General features: G+C 43.4%; 1 protein-coding gene across 1 annotated transcript in view; it reads right to left on the reverse strand.

Moving 5' to 3' along the window:
- Positions 1-2,447: 2,447 nt before the first annotated feature.
- The window catches only part of PPP1R21 (protein phosphatase 1 regulatory subunit 21), an 87,120-nt gene continuing 73,430 nt past the window's right edge, over positions 2,448-16,137 (reverse strand). The window contains exons 20-22 of the mRNA XM_044289913.1: positions 14,695-14,793; positions 4,734-4,862; positions 2,448-3,093 (exon numbers count right to left, since the gene is read on the reverse strand). Coding sequence (XP_044145848.1) covers positions 3,064-3,093; positions 4,734-4,862; positions 14,695-14,793 — 258 coding nt within the window. The 3' untranslated portion in view covers positions 2,448-3,063. The remainder of the gene's footprint in view (positions 3,094-4,733; positions 4,863-14,694; positions 14,794-16,137) is intronic.

Raw genomic sequence — 16,137 nt, forward strand, 5'->3', positions numbered from 1 at the left:
GGACGGTCTTTTTCGCCTCACACTGGAGGATCCTCCTGTCTACATCCCCCCGTCTCACCCCTGGCTTAATCCTTTCTATTCCCATGAAAGACATTCAGTTCTCCCTCCATGTTCCGTGTTGACATGTTGGGATACAGATGTGTCTCTTTTGTTTTTTATGTCGCCCAGATGTTCTCCTATCCTCCTCCTAAGGTCTCTGGTAGCTTTTCCCACATATTCTTTTCCACAGTCACATGTAGCGATTGAGCAATTGTTTAATAGCAGGCAAATCATCATTTGCAGCAGCAACGGGCCCATTGTGTGTGAGCTGTGACGTTGCCAAGCAACGAGCGACGCTCAGACGCAGGTCCCCACCTCGCTTCCGGTGAGTCCGCACCAGATGATCCCGGCTTCCGGTCTGGTGGAGCGCACGCGAGCGGCGTACGTTCCACAGGCAGAAACATCAACTCACGCCGCTACAGACAGGAGTGGAGGTATATAAGGAGGGGGGTGACTATTATTAGTTGCTCACCCAAATCACCACTATTTGAGGTAGTAAATATTCTGAGTTTCTTATCTGCCACTCAGAAGTATAAGTGATCAATACTTAGTATATTTCTGTAATTTTTCTCTAGTTATCCCTGAATACTGTGTGAAGTCCCCTGATGATGTCTGAGAAACAAGACTGAAACATGATGTGTCGGGCTTTGTAAACAGGGTAAGGTGCAGTACTAGGCCCATACTGAGGGTAAGGTTTCGTATGGGGTCGCCCCTGTCGGGGCGGGTGCTCTGTGTCTGTTAGGCAGGTGTAAAGCACAGCTCCTAGCCCTCCTACAGGTAGGGAACCCAGTAACAGGGTATACTAGGAGTTTATGTCATGCCATCAGACACAATCACCATGGTCACCTTGGTTCCTGTATAACCGATTACCAGGACCTTCCTCCACTGGATGTGGAATCCACAAGACGTGGTAAGATCCACCCTTTTTCTTCACTTTATTGTGATCTTTGAAACAGTAGAGATGTTCATTTCGTTGTCTCTCACCTAGTGGTATTCTACATATTTTAAATAAATTAGTAAAAGCTATGTTTTAAAGATACCCAGTTCACATATAATTTACGCTGGTTTTAACATGCCAATGAATTGGAACACATTGCGAATACACTTCAGTTTTTTTTGTGCTTGCGCGGATTACATTCTCAAGACGCCTGTCTATATCGTGCGGCGCCATCATGTTTAGACATGGTCTCTGCATCGAGAACGTAGCCATACTACACCCCCTTGCCTCTGTGAATTGACTCTGAACAGGTGACATCTATTATCTACTAATATTCTGTATCTATATATATATATATATATATATATATATATATATATTTTCTTGGCGGTTTTACTTATGTTCTCATATTGAACTTGGCGTTTGTGGGTATGTGTGTTGGACTTATCATTGATCCAAACACAATGTTGTAATTGTATACAATGGTTTTATCTTTTTGGGCTTTGCGTTTACCAATAAACGATTGACTTTTATAATTGGATGTGCAGCCTGAGTATGTAAGATATCTGTCTTTTATCACTAAGAACCGGCACCATATCAAGTCATTATTTTATTTCATTTCTCCTGCTCCAAACTACCCTGGAGATTCAATTCTCATGACTATTAGAACATGAATATTGAATGGAGGCCAGTGCGCTCTGCGATGACAGGTACACCAAGAATTTTCCAGGTAATGACCTAATTTAATGTCAAATTTTGTAAGGTAGATTGATTTTTTCCCCATTCAAAGGTAATCACAATTTCTGAGATTTATAAATGGATGCCCTTTTATTCCATTCACTTATACAACTGAAATACTACCTGCATACAGATTATTTTAACCCCTCATATCGGAGGGGAAATTTTTCCTTACATTAAATAATTCTGGATTCTTGGGATACATTTTTTTTTTTAAGTCGCTACCACTAATTAATTTTAATTTTGTGATTGATGACGATTTTCTTACCCCATATTCTGACATGGTGGATTTGCTACAAGTATGGATTATCTAAAGTGTACAATCCCTTTAAAGGTGTTGGGCCATCGCTAGGATATGCCACCAATGTCGGAACCCAGAAGTGAATGGAGCAGTGGTCACCCTTGCGCGGTGTGCTTCCTATTCATTTCTATGGACTATTTTCAGAAGTCTCATAGAAATGAATGGGAAGTGCACCGCACAAGCATGGCCACCATTCCATTCACTTCTATGGAGCCGACGGAAATTGCAGCGCCAGCACTCGCCTATTTTCAGCAGTCCCAATAGAAATTGTGCGGACTCCGTTCTAAAGATAGGTGTGGGTCCCAAAGGTGGGACCCATAACTATCAGACATTGGTGGCATATCCTAGCAACATGCCACCAGTGCTTGAGATGACACAACCCCTTTAAATGATGCAAATCTTTTAAACTAAGGCATCGATGGAGTCATTATCTGATTTTGTAAGAATTTATTGATAAACTTAGTCATTTCTTTCTCTTTTTTTTTTTTTGTTCAATGTTCAGACATTACGGTTTTACAACTGGAGGTGTCTTTTTTTTGCCGGTAAACAGACTTTGAATGGAACAAAATATTCCCTTTACGTCTCTGTCGTATGAGGTCACAGAGCAGAAAAAACGATGTAGTAATACAAGTCTCTTACAAAACAGAAGGTACAATTACAGACATTTCATGTGCTGTTTTATAAATGAAGCCTGAAAAAAGTACAAAAACAAAACCCACTTTAAAGCTGTAGAGTGTAACGCAATAAAATCTGGTTAAAAAACATAACAAAACAAAACAAAAAAGTGCATCGTAAAAATGTTCAAAAGGAGGTAAAATGATGAAGTGGAAATATTCTTTCTGGATGACTTTCCAGTCGGGTCACAGGTGTTTGTCAGGACGTGGGGAAGGTTGACACATTTCATGTTTCACGAGATCCTTTTCCAGTAGAGAATGGATTCGGTTCACATATATCACAGGGATAGGCTGACGGCAGAATTCTTCGTCTAGCAAAGACCGTCCTGCAGGGTTTATACAGCAGCAGCGCTATCTGCCCGCATCTGCATTAACTATCGATTCTTGTTCTTCTTAGAATTTCCCTGTGGTCACAAAGAAAATAACAAGGAAATAAATTAAAATCTACATTACACCAACTCCCATTCATGTAATAAGCCTGCCATCATCTCATCGGATTGCCTCAATAAGAGGAAGAACTGGAATAAAGCCGGTGTCTGAGGAGCTCTTCTTCATTTATCTCACATCACTCTAGGAATTTAATTAGCTTATGCTGAATAAAATTTAAAAAAAAAACTGTAATTTACGTTAATAATATTTAAAGGCTATGCACACCTTCGGAGGCAAAAAAATAATAATTTATGATTGCGTTTTACTCACTTTGGGCTAAAAATCATTTTTTCAATTGGTCTTTATTAAAAAAAATATTGAGCCGTTCTGTCACAAAGGGTTAACTGTTTTTCTAGTTGTGTGAATGGTATTTTTTACTTTCATTTTGTGCACGTCATCTAATAATCCTTATCTCTAATTTACTAAGAGGTCATAAACACTTATTTAAAGGGGTTGTCTCATCACAGACAATGGGGGCATATCGCTAGGATATGCCCCCATTGTCTTATAGGTGAGGGTCCCGCACCTATATCAAGAACGGAGCTCTGAAAGTGGTGGAGGGCACACTGGGCATGCGCAGCTGCCCTCCACTTATTTTCTATGGGGCCGCCGAAAATAGCCGACCAGCTATTTACATCGGGCCCATAGAAGTGAATGGGAGCGCCGGCCGGTCATGCACGCTGCGCTCCCATTCACTTCTATGGGGAGAGCTCTTGGTGTAGGCCGGACTGGAGTCCTCCAGCCACCACTTTGCAAGGGCTCCATTCCCGATATAGATGCGGGTCCCAGTGGTGGGACCCGCACCTATAAGACAATGGGGGCATATCCTAGCGATATATATCCCAATTGTCTGTGATGAGACAAACTGAGCTATAATGAGAGTTTATATTGTCAGACAGCAGAGATAAGTTAAGGAGCCGTCAGCAGTCCATTTTTCCGTTCCGCAAAAAAAAAACGACAACATGTCCTATTATTATCTGCATTACCAATAAGGATAGGACTGTTCTATTAGGGGCCAGCTGTTCCGTTTTGCAAAATACGGAATGCACACGGATGTCATCCGTATTGTTTTGTGGATTTGTGTTTTGCGGACCGCAAAATACATACGGTGGTGTGCATGAGCCCTTATACTGTATATTTTTATACCAAGAACCATCCCTTTAAAGGGAACCTGCCACTCACTCGACGTCAGGAGATTAAACCCACCATCATGTTGTTGTACTGCAGATAATACCTCTAATAGACATGTCCCTCTCAAAATCAGCTGCTTCAGCATTAGGTATAAAGAAGTTTTAAAATTGCATGTGCTATATGTAAATTGCTCACTAGGAGTCATGTGGGTGGGGCCATTGTGGTGAAGAGTCCTGACTGTAATCATGATCTGACTGATGTCCTATGGCCGAGGTGTGACATTACAAGGCAGCTCGAGCAGCATCTGGTGTAGGTGCCTTGCACGGATGAAGCCAAGGCCAGAACATCTCGCTTCTCTGCATGTGCCGGAGCATGACGACATGCCCTGACCAGGGGGATGTTTAACTGTCTCTCACTTCCTTGATTAGGAAGGCATTTCGTAGCCAACAAAGCTCATACCATGTCCTGTGGTCTGCTCACTTACCTTACTAGCCATCTTTAATGTATCTATTTCCTCCCGCTGCTTTGTTAACGTTTCATTCATAACGCAGAGGTGATCGCTCATCATACTCAGCTGATCCTCATAACTTCTCTTGGTTGTAATTAATTCATCCTACAAGGAAAAAAATGGATTAAGCATTTTTCTAAGGTCTATTGTCAGTGTCTGTAACATCAAAGAGGTCTTGTCACTAAGGTCGTATCTTTCCATAAATCCTGTTAGATGGGGTTACTTGCTTCGGATGTTCCTCCATGAGCCGGAATGTAGAGCCCCTTTACGATTGTCAGGAAGGAAACGCTCCACTCGACAATAGCCTCCTCGTTGGTGAAGGAGAGAACTGCACTTATATGCAGTGATCTCCTCCACACTATGGGGAGGAACGATCGCCAATGCTATCGCTCGCCCCATATGGAATCATTGTTTGCCGGCAGCAAAATGCTGCCAGCGATCGATAATTGAGGTGTCTATTTAAACAATCCTATTACCTGATAAATATGCGTTTTGCCAATTCATCAGGTATTCTGCTGCACCTTGACAATGGGTGATTATCGCTAACGAGCATTCGTACGAATCCTTGTTAGCCATAATCTGGCAGCCTAAAGGGACCGTAAGCAACTCTTGCACTGGCAGCGCAGGCACATCATAGTATTACGTCCTCTCACGGACATTCCGCGGTAGCTTCGCGATATCTTCAGGCTTCTGTCACTCACGTACGCGCGCGTGTGGGTAGAAGCTGCTTGATGTTGTCAGGGAGACAGCTTCTTCTGTGTGACGTCACACTATGCTTGCTACGGATGCCTCCTAAATCAGTGAATTTCGAAACGTGTTGGCAGTAGTGTGGACCTAGGAGGCATCCGTAGCAAGCATAGTGTGACGTCACACAGAAGAAGCCGTCTCCCTGACAACATCAAGCGGCTTCTACCCACACGCGTGAGCTACCGGCCGAAGCCGCGCGTACATGAGTGACAGAAGCCTGAAGACATCGCAAATCTACCGTGGAATGACTGCAAGAGGACGCAAGCACCAACCAGCCTGTATGTAATCCGGCTTACCTGAGCACATCTGGAGCAGGTAAAAACTGTAATTGTGACTAATTAATAACATATATTAACCAGGAACATTAGACATATTGAAGCACTTTTAGTCAGCGATGGTTTACAGCTCTTTTTTCCATATACAGTCAGGTCCATAAATATTGGGACATCGACACAATTCTAAAATTTTGGGCTCTATACACCACCACAATGGATTTGAAATGAAACGAACAAGATGTGCTTTAACTGCAGACTGTCAGCTTCAATTTGAGGGTATTTACATCCAAATCAGGTGAACGGTGTAGGAATTACAACAGTTTGCATATGTGCCTCCCACTTGTTAAGGGACCAAAAGTAGTGGGACATAATAATCATAAATCAAACTTTAACTTTTTAATACTTGGTTGCAAATCCTTTGCAGTCAATTACAGCCTGAAGTCTGGAATGCATAGACATCACCAGACGCTGGGTTTCATCCTTGGTAATGCTCTGCCAGGCCTCTACTGCAGCTGTCTTCAGTTCCTGCTTGTTCTTGGGGCATTTTCCCTTCAGTTTTGTCTTCAGCAAGTGAAATGCATGCTCAATTGGATTCAAGTCAGGTGATTGACTTGGCCCTTGCAGAACATTCCACTTCTTTCCCTTAAAAAACTCTTTGGTTGCTTTTACAGTATGCTTTGGGTCATTGTCCATCTGCACTGTGAAGTGCCGTCCAATGAGTTCTGAAGCATTTGTATGAATATGAGCAGATAATATTGCCCGAAACACTTCAGAATTCATCCTGCTGCTTTTGTCAGCAGTCACATCATCAATAAATACAAGAAAACCAGTTCCATTGGAAGCCATAGATGCCCACGCCATGACACTACCACCACCATGCTTCACTGATGAGGTGGTATGCTTAGGATCATGAGCAGTTCCTTCTCCATACTCTTCTCTTCCCATCACTCTGGTACAAGTTGATCTTGGTCTCATCTGTCCATAGGATGTTGTTCCAGAACTGTGAAAGCTTTTTTAGATGTCATTTGGCAAACTCTAATCTGGCCTTCATGTTTTTGAGGCTCACCAATAGTTTACATCTTGTGGTGAACCCTCTGTATTCACCCTGGTGAAGTCTTCTCTTGATTGTTGACTTTGACACACATACACCTACCTCCTGGAGAGTGTTCTTGATCTGGCCAACTGTTGTGAAGGGGTTTTCTTCACCAGGGAAAGAATTCTTCGGTCATCCACCACTAATGTTTTTGCTATCTCTCTGATGGTTTTGTTTTGTTTTTTTAGCCTAATGATGGCTTGCTTCACTGATAGTGACAGCTCTTTGGATCTCATCTTGAGAGTTGACAGCAACAGATTCCAAATGCAAATAGACTTGAAATTAACTCTGGACCTTTTATCTGCTCATTGTAATTGGAATAATGAGGGGTATAACACACACCTGGCCTTGGAACAGCTGAGAAGCCAATTGTCCCATTACTTTTGGTCCCTTAACAAGTGGGAGGCACATATGCAAACTGATGTAATTCCTACACCGTTCACCTGATTTGGATGTAAATATCCTCAAATTAAAGCTGACAGTCTGCAGTTAAAGCACATCTTGTTTGTTTCATTTCAAATCCATTGTGGTGGTGTATAGAGCCAAAAATGTTAGAATTGTGTTAATGTCCCAATATTTATGGGCCTGACTGTACCTATATAACATTTCGGAGGTTGGCAATCCACCCGTACAAACCCAGCAGCGGCATCAATAAGTGTTAATAAAAGGATTGCTTACCAGTTGGTGGCGGGAGCGCTAGTATTACATCTATTTGTTTCTACATCATAGTATTACATAGGTTGCCGTTCATTTGAATAGCTGGCATGTAATACAATACTATATTTTTCCCCTGCAGCAGCTGAACAAAGCTGATCACCTGAGGATCGCTGGTACGGCTTTATTTCAAGCAGGGGTTGCCTTGATAAGACTTCCCCTTTGAAGGGTCTAAGCCAGGGGTGCACAACCTGCGGCCCGGGGGCCACATGCAGCCCTTGATACCATTCTGTGCGGCCCCCAACCATCTGGTAACAGACATGTATGCCTATGTATTGTGGTTGCTCACATGTAATTTTCATGTATTTCTCCCATTAGATGGGGGTCCTGGAACTGTAACTAGACATTAATGGTATATATAGTGTATTAAATATGCCATAAGTACAAAATTTCAGTTGTTAATACACCTTTAAATTTTAATTTCGGCCCTCGTCATTGGTTCAGTCAGGCAATGTGGCCCCCAACCAGGAAACGTTGTGCACCCCTGGTCTAAGCCTTTGTATAATAATAAAAAAAATTAAAAAAAACATGAAGGGACAGAAGCGTTGCTTCAGCTTTCATGGACTTGGGGTTTTTGAGCATGTGGAGTACAGATCACATATACCAGGGGTGGCCAACCTGAGGCTCTCCAGCTGCTGCAGAACTACAACTCCCAGCATACCTCGACTGCCTTCAGCTATCAGCCTACAGCAGGGCATGGTGGGAGTTTTACAGCAGCTGGAGAGCCGCAGGTTGGCCATCCCTGCCATATACATTCTATGGATCTGTACTCCACACACTGAAAATGATGAAGGAGCAGAGCGCTCCGAGCAGTGCTTCTGCCCATTTGTATATTTCACAACTGTGTGTGACATTTGCTGAGATAGATAAAACTACTTTTGCTAAGGAAACCTTTAACATTCCTCCTTCTGACAAGATTTATAAAGAAATAATAGCAATATAAGGCTTCGTTCACATCACCGTTCAGCCTTCCCGTTCTCCGGCTTCGTTTAAGAGCAGGGAAATGGAAAGGACGGATTCGGCACATAACTGAGCCGAACGGAACCTAAGGATCGGATAGACTATAATGGGGTATGTTAGGTTTCTGCTCAGAGGAAGAATTTTAGTCTAAGGGGTCCTTAGGTCCAGTTCGGCTCAGTTATGTGCCGAATCTGTCCTTTCCATTCCCCTGCTCTTAAACGGAGCAGGAGAACGGAAAGGCTGAACGGTGATGTGAACGAAGCCTTAGAAGAAGAACATGAGAAATGTTTAAAACGCGCCGTATCAGATGGAATTGTTAGAATTTTGGTTGGTAGCTACTCGGTTCCCTATATTGATGACCTATCCTCAGGATAGATCCGGGGTCTGACTCCCTGCACCCCTTCCGATCAGCTGTTTGAAGATGATGCTGCGCTCCTGCGAGCCCTGCGTTCTCTCCACTGTTTATCTACTCACTGTTGGCATCGGAGTGTAATTACAACTCCGCCATCCCAATTACACTGCTCACTGCTTCTGGTTTTCTGACCCCCGCCAATCTGATATTGATGACCTACCCTGAGGTTATCTCCAATATTTTAATAACCATGATTTGTTTATTATTATGAAATAAAGTATATATTTTCTTTTTAATACATTGGGCATTCATTTGTTGTTTGTATAACAACACTTTAGGTTTATATGGTTGTCTTTCCCCTGCCCTACATTACGGCTTGAGGCTTTCTTTGTTTGGCTCTACCCTGAGGATAGGCCATCAATATAGGAAACTGGACAACCCCTTTAATATAAGAATATCTCTTGTAAAACAAAGGGGTTGTCCTACGAAACCTATTCTATATTTTTCACACCAACACCTGGATCTTAATACTTTTATAATATCATGTAATAAAAAAAATTACCATAGCCGCTGAGTTATTCAAGTAGAAAGAATCTGAAAGCATCAGAAAGGTCATGCCACCCATGAGAAAGGAGACGCCCCTGAGCTGCCAGCCAGAAATAAATCTAGCAGAGCAATGAATGGGGGGGGGGGGGAGAGCTCTAGACCTATGTACAGGGCTGGTTCTAGAAAGAGATGGTCATGTACTACATGATGATGGAATGTAATAAGAGAATGGGTATATGGGTCTTAAAGGGGTACTCCAGTCAGAAGCTGATCGGTAATAACTGCTAGATCACTCAGGGTCAGCTGTTTTTATGTGTCCCATAGACTTTGAATGGAGCGACAGGTGAATGCTGCTCAATTCTAACTCCTCCTAGCCACAGTCTTGCAGGGAACAAGGTACCATGTTTTTGTTTTGATGGTCAGACCCCCACCGATCTAGCAGTTATCATCTATTCTCTGAATAGGTGAGAATTGCTTCTGACCAGAATACCCCTTTAATACTCAGCCATAACTGCTGGCATAGTTCACTACACAGTAGACAAAGTCGTGTCCGGAGCTAGAACTCCAAGTAACATCTAAATCGGCAGGGGTGCAGGTTGTCAGACCCCCACCAATGTGATACTGAGAATAGGCAATCACAGCTCCCTCTAGAGGCGGCTGCAGGTAGTAGAAAACGTATTTCTCTTTGTCTATGCAAGGGAATTAGAGCTCCAACTGCTAAAGCGATATATCCACGAGTTATTCTGCGCAGAATTTTGGACAAAAAAAAAAACCCATCATGGTGTTAAAAAGCAAACATTTTCTTTAAATCAAAATGAAAACGCACATAAAAAAATGCAACTAAAAGTAATCCAATTAATATAAACTAAGGAAGGATGAAGACAAAACGTAAGATGCCTTATATTCTTATTAAAATGTCCATGCATCTTCCTGACAGTGCACAAATGGCAGACTACATTATTCATGTCCAAAACACGGGACCGGAGCACCGCTGATGGCAATCTGTATTCTTCAACATAAAGGTCATCAAGGAATAGAGCGCACAGGGAACGAATTCAGATAAGAGGAGGGGAGAATGGGATGAAAGGCAATAATACACAGAGGAAAAATGAAATGCTATTGAGAAGACATTTCTATAAAGCTATCAGGCCTGATGTAAGAACCAAAGAGGAACTCGCCAGAGACTTCTAATATTCTTCGCTACGTGGTGATCGAATTAGCATGAGATCAAAAATGTCTGGCTACAAAGAGCTTCTACTTATCTGGCATGGTGGTAAAAGTGTCACACAGTCAGCAAGGGTGAAAAGGCAATTTTCAGAAGAAAATATACTGAAAACTTTATTTAAAGGGCACCTACAAAATTCTTTTCCAGAACGGCTATCCAGAATTTGACAGAAACAGCACCACTCTTGTCCACGGGATGTGTGGTATTGCAGCTTAGCTCTTTTTACTTGAATGAGGCTGGGACGCAATACCAGACACAGCCTGGAGCCCGGAGTGGAGCTGTTTCTGCAAAAAATGGGTTGTCTAAATTGGACATTACATGAAAGACCAATGAAGCAGATGGGGCAATGAACATTTTACGACATATATATATATATATATATATATATATACTAACTGCCTATGCCACAAGCAGTCAGCACGTATATACACGTGTCATCCGGTCTTAAATCCTCGCACTGTAAGGCTACTTTCACACTGCCGTTTGGTGTGGATCCGTCATGAATCTGCACAGACGGATCCGCACAGATAATACAAATGTCTGCACCCGTTTAGAACAGATCAGTTTGTATTATCTTTAACATAGCCAAAACGGATCATTGACATCATTGAAAGTCAATGGGGGACGGATCCGTTTTTTATTGTGCCATATTGTCCCCATTGACTTACATTGTGTCAGGACGGATCAGTTTGGCTCAGTTTCGTTAGACAGACACCAAAACGCTGCAAGCAGCGTTTCGGTGTCCGCCTCCAAAGCGGAATGGAGGCGGAACGGAGCCAAACTGATGCATTCTGAGCGGATCCTTATACATTCAGAATGCATTGGGGCTAAACTGATCTGTTTTGGACCGCTTGTGAGAGCCCATGACGGATCTCACAAACAGAAACCAAAACGCCAGTGTGAAAGTAGCCTATAGCTATCCAGCAGGAGCAGGTTGGGTCCCCGGCTGTCAGTGATAGAAGACCCAAAGGAGAAGACCGAAGACGTTTATTCCCGCTTCTGCCTTCTCCTGTGCCGGGTGGGCTGCTGGGCTGGGCTGCTTCCTCTATTGGACCCAGTGATCACGTGACTGCCGGGTGTCTCTGGGCCAGAGCAGAGCAGCAGGTTCTTTGCAGACCCTGATCAGCTCCAGCAGCGTGCCATGCCCCCATGGGGGGGATGCTTTCCACTGTAACTGGAGCTGCTGTGGATGTCCCAGTTACAGGGAAAATAGCGCAAAAAATAAAAATAAAGTGTAAAAAAAAAAAAAAAAAAAAAAAAAAGAAAACACCACGCCAACCAAAACCGTTGCCATAGTCACGCCGTTCATGCAAAACTATACTTGTTATTTATCAAAAGGATCGACACAAATTAGGGAACCCATTGCAATAATTTATTTTTGTGTCAGTTTGCATATTTAAAAAATAAAAAGCTATAGTTAGAAAAAAAAAAAAAAGAATTTTTCTCAAATCAAACCTAAAAAAAAAGCTAAAAAAAAATCTCTAAAAACACATCAATAAAAAATTGTAGGTGTCGCATAAACATTGCAAAAATTTAGCCCAAAACTCAGGACCCCAGCTCTGCAAGGCAACAGTGCTAACCTCTGAGCCACCGTGCTGCCCATTAAAGCATTTGCAGGCCCAGTCATGAAAGGGTTAAAGCGTCATCATACAAAGAATAAAATGTCAGCTGCAATACCCTGTTTCAGCAGTTAAAGAGCTTCTCCGGGCTTTTTCATATTGATGACCTATTCTCAGAATAGGTCATCAATATCGGATCAGCGGGGGTCTGACACCCGACACCCCCACAGATCAGCTGTTTGAGGAGTCAGTGCACACGTACTGTCTCCTTTCTCTCTTCCTACTCGCGCACTGCATGTGCCGTCTCCTCAAACAGCTGGTCGACGGGGGTGCCGGGTAAAACCGAGATCTTATTAGATTTGTGACAACACGGAAAAAGGCACAACTGGTCCCATGAAAGACAGGATATACAGTTTGCAGCCGGTCCCTTCCAGTAATACATGTTGGATATGTCCTGTCCAGGATGGTGCTGTCTTCACTAGCTCTCATGAAGCTGCAGTTTCATTCCTAGATGGATTTTTCCCTCTACATCTCATGATGGATCTCCTCTGAGGGTCATGTCATTTCACACTGCCCCTGCAGGATCTGCCATGGGTGGTCTCTTCTCACTGTACAGTATACTGTTACATAGACACTCTCCCCCCTGTATACTTTCCTGTCCTAGACTCACAGACTCCACAACAGTAAAATGCAATTCTTAATAAAGACTATTTAGAAAGTTATGTAAATGTATTTTAGGGAGCAAATAAAATCTTCATTAATGTATTCAGAAAAGGTATTGATATTTTCCATAGACAACCTGTAGAGACACTGTTCTGCATGCCAAGCAGCAAAACGGTTCAATCATAATTCACTTGTGTGCGATCTGCTCTGCTCAATATTTCTCTCTTCTGGAGGAATAATACTGCCACAGAAAGGCGCCTTCATTTCTGTTATTGATCAGATAAATAATCAATGATGTTCTTGTCTCCAAGACAATGACACTTCATCTAATCAACAATGGCTGCAAATTCTGATGTTAGAACCGTTCAAAGCACATTAACAAAAGGAAATTGGTCGAAGAATAATTCTTCTCGTTTTGTGAACTTAGGCAGGGTGCTGGCGTTCCTTAAAGAGACCAACTGTACATGGGGATTTTCTAGCAGTGCACCATGATAAGGAGACCTATTGGCAATGCTCCATGGTAAAGAAAGTAGCATCTCCCAGGGAACTTCACCTTCTGGAAGTGTCTCCTATGACTTTTTAACAAGCCTTGGAACATGACAAGGGAAAAAAAGATAATCCAAATATCCATCCATAGAGAGCTGTTTCGGGGGCTTATCCCTCACCAGAATAGCCCTATTGAGCTAATCACACTTGCGGGACAGGTCATGGGTGTCCCGACACTTGCGGGACAGGTCATGGGTGTCCCGACACTTGCGGGACAGGTCATGGGTGTTCCGACACTTGCGGGACAGGTCATGGGTGTTCCGACACTTGCGGGACAGGTCATGGGTGTCCCGACACTTGCGGGACAGGTCATGGGTGTCCCGACACTTGCGGGACAGGTCATGGGTGTCCCGACACTTGCGGGACAGGTCATGGGTGTCCCGACACTTGCGAGACAGGTCATGGGTGTCCCGACACTTGCGAGACAGGTCATGGGTGTCCCGACACTTGCGAGACAGGTCATGGGTGTCCCGACACTTGCGAGACAGGTCATGGGTGTCCCGACACTTGCGAGACAGGTCATGGGTGTCCCGACACTTGCGAGACAGGTCATGGGTGTCCCGACACTTGCGAGACAGGTCATGGGTGTCCCGACACTTGCGAGACAGGTCATGGGTATCCCGACACTTGCGAGACAGGTCATGGGTATCCCGACACTTGCGGGATAGGTCATCAATATCCCGACACTGCGGGATAGGTCATCAATATCCCGACATTGCGGGATAGGTCATCAGTATCCTGACACTGCGGGATAGGTCATCAGTATCCTGACACTGCACAGTCCCTTTAACAATAGTTACATACAAGAGAAATCTACGACAGGTCCTTGTTGGCGTAGATTTCTGTTTCTGGCGCAAAATCCTCCCGAAAACGTACCCAAATTTTGTCAGTGTTTTGCCTTTTTCTTTTCTTTTTAATGAAGACTGATTTAAGAAATACCAGTCCTAAAAAATCCCCCCCCATGATGATCTGCAAGAAGAGCTAAGCAGATTAAAATATATATTTTTGTGGTTGTATTCATTTTGTGCTAATTTTATACAGAAGGCTTAAGTGCGGAACATAAAAACTGTATACCTACAAATAGCATTAAAAGTGTGTCTTCATCCATTTCCGGACGTTCTGCGCCTCATACCATGGAGAATATGGGGCATGCCGGAGGCCTTTGTATTTATCGAATAACCGCTTTCCCCCAGGACGTTCAATGTGAGAGATCAATGGACGAGTGCGAGAAGTGACCTGCCAGCTGGCCGACCTTACCTGCAATCTGCTGATGCTCAGACTGGCCGATTTGGTTTCTTCTGTTAAGCTCTGATTGGATTTTTCTGCCAATGCTAATCTCTTAGCGAGAGCACGGCACTGAAAAACAAAGACATGAATGATATAGCAAGGCTGGAATGGACGGTCATAGTATTCCTAGAAGGGGATAGGACTGCGCACAGCATGATGCTATTACTACCCCAAAACCCCTCACTTGTTTTTTGGTAAGACTGTTATAGTCTGTAGTGACCAGGAACGCGTTAGTTATCCACCAGCTGTTTTACATACAGATGTAGCAGAGCTGAATTTATAATTTTATTTCATGGAACCTCACTACTCGCCTTCTATACAACAAACTGACCTGCAGTCCTATGTCAAACTGCTGATATCACAGTGTGTTGTAGGAGGCGACTGCTTTATGTCTCCAGACATGTCTGTTCTAGTAAAAACTGTACTCCTCAAAGTGAGGACTCTCTATTGTGCTGTCCCTCTGTTATTCCTCAGGGAAGTGTATGAATACCCTTCCACTAGGGAAGTGTATGAATACCACTGCACTAGTCATTGGAGCATGCCCTTACATAGTCTGAGGGAGAGACTGGACAGTGCAGATGGCTGCACACAGCAAGCCTCACCCACCCGCAGCCAAGGACCACACAATTTTGCTAACAGTGGAAAAAGTGGCCTGTGTCACGCAGCCACCCTCACCATCTGGCATCGCCCTGACATGTCAGCCCCCATTGGATAGTGTATGCTGGGACACAGCCCATTAGCAAAGGGCATGGTAACACCCAGTCATCAAATTTTCCAGGAGGGGTAACAGAGGAGCAACAAGACACAGAATTATAAGTAACGATGCTCCAGAAACGTTATACTATAGGGAAGGAAAGTATTTACTAAAACGGACATGTCAGGAGAACAGAGATTTTTTTTTTTTGATTTTTTTAATTTTTTTTTAAGTGTGCAGGGTTGGTCACCATTTAACAGAATATTTAAAATAATCCACTTTATCAGTTCATTGTGATCTATGTTTGGTAACTGCAATTAAGGGTACATGCACACGAGGGTATGAACAGGCCCGCATCCGTTCCGCAATTTTTCAGAACGGGTGCGGACCTATTCATTTCAATAGGGCCGCAAAAGATGCGGACAGCATACCGTGTGCTGTCTGCATCCGTAGCTCCGTTACGCGGCCCCGCAAAAATATAGAGCATGTCCTATTCTTGTCTGTAATCGTGGACAAGAATAGGCATTTTCTATATAGCGCCGGCCAAGTGTGGTCCGCAAAATGCAGAACGCGCACGGCTGGATCCGCAATTTGCAGACAGTCGTGTGAATGTAGCCTAACAAATATGTTATTCTTCAGCATATGAGCAGCAAGTAGCATCACGGAGACATGGCGCAGAATCTCCAGACCTGGTCATTACATGCTGATTTCCTTATGAA

Source organism: Bufo gargarizans, chromosome 4 (genome assembly GCF_014858855.1).
Source record: "Bufo gargarizans isolate SCDJY-AF-19 chromosome 4, ASM1485885v1, whole genome shotgun sequence".
Taxonomy (NCBI): Eukaryota; Metazoa; Chordata; class Amphibia; order Anura; family Bufonidae; genus Bufo; species Bufo gargarizans.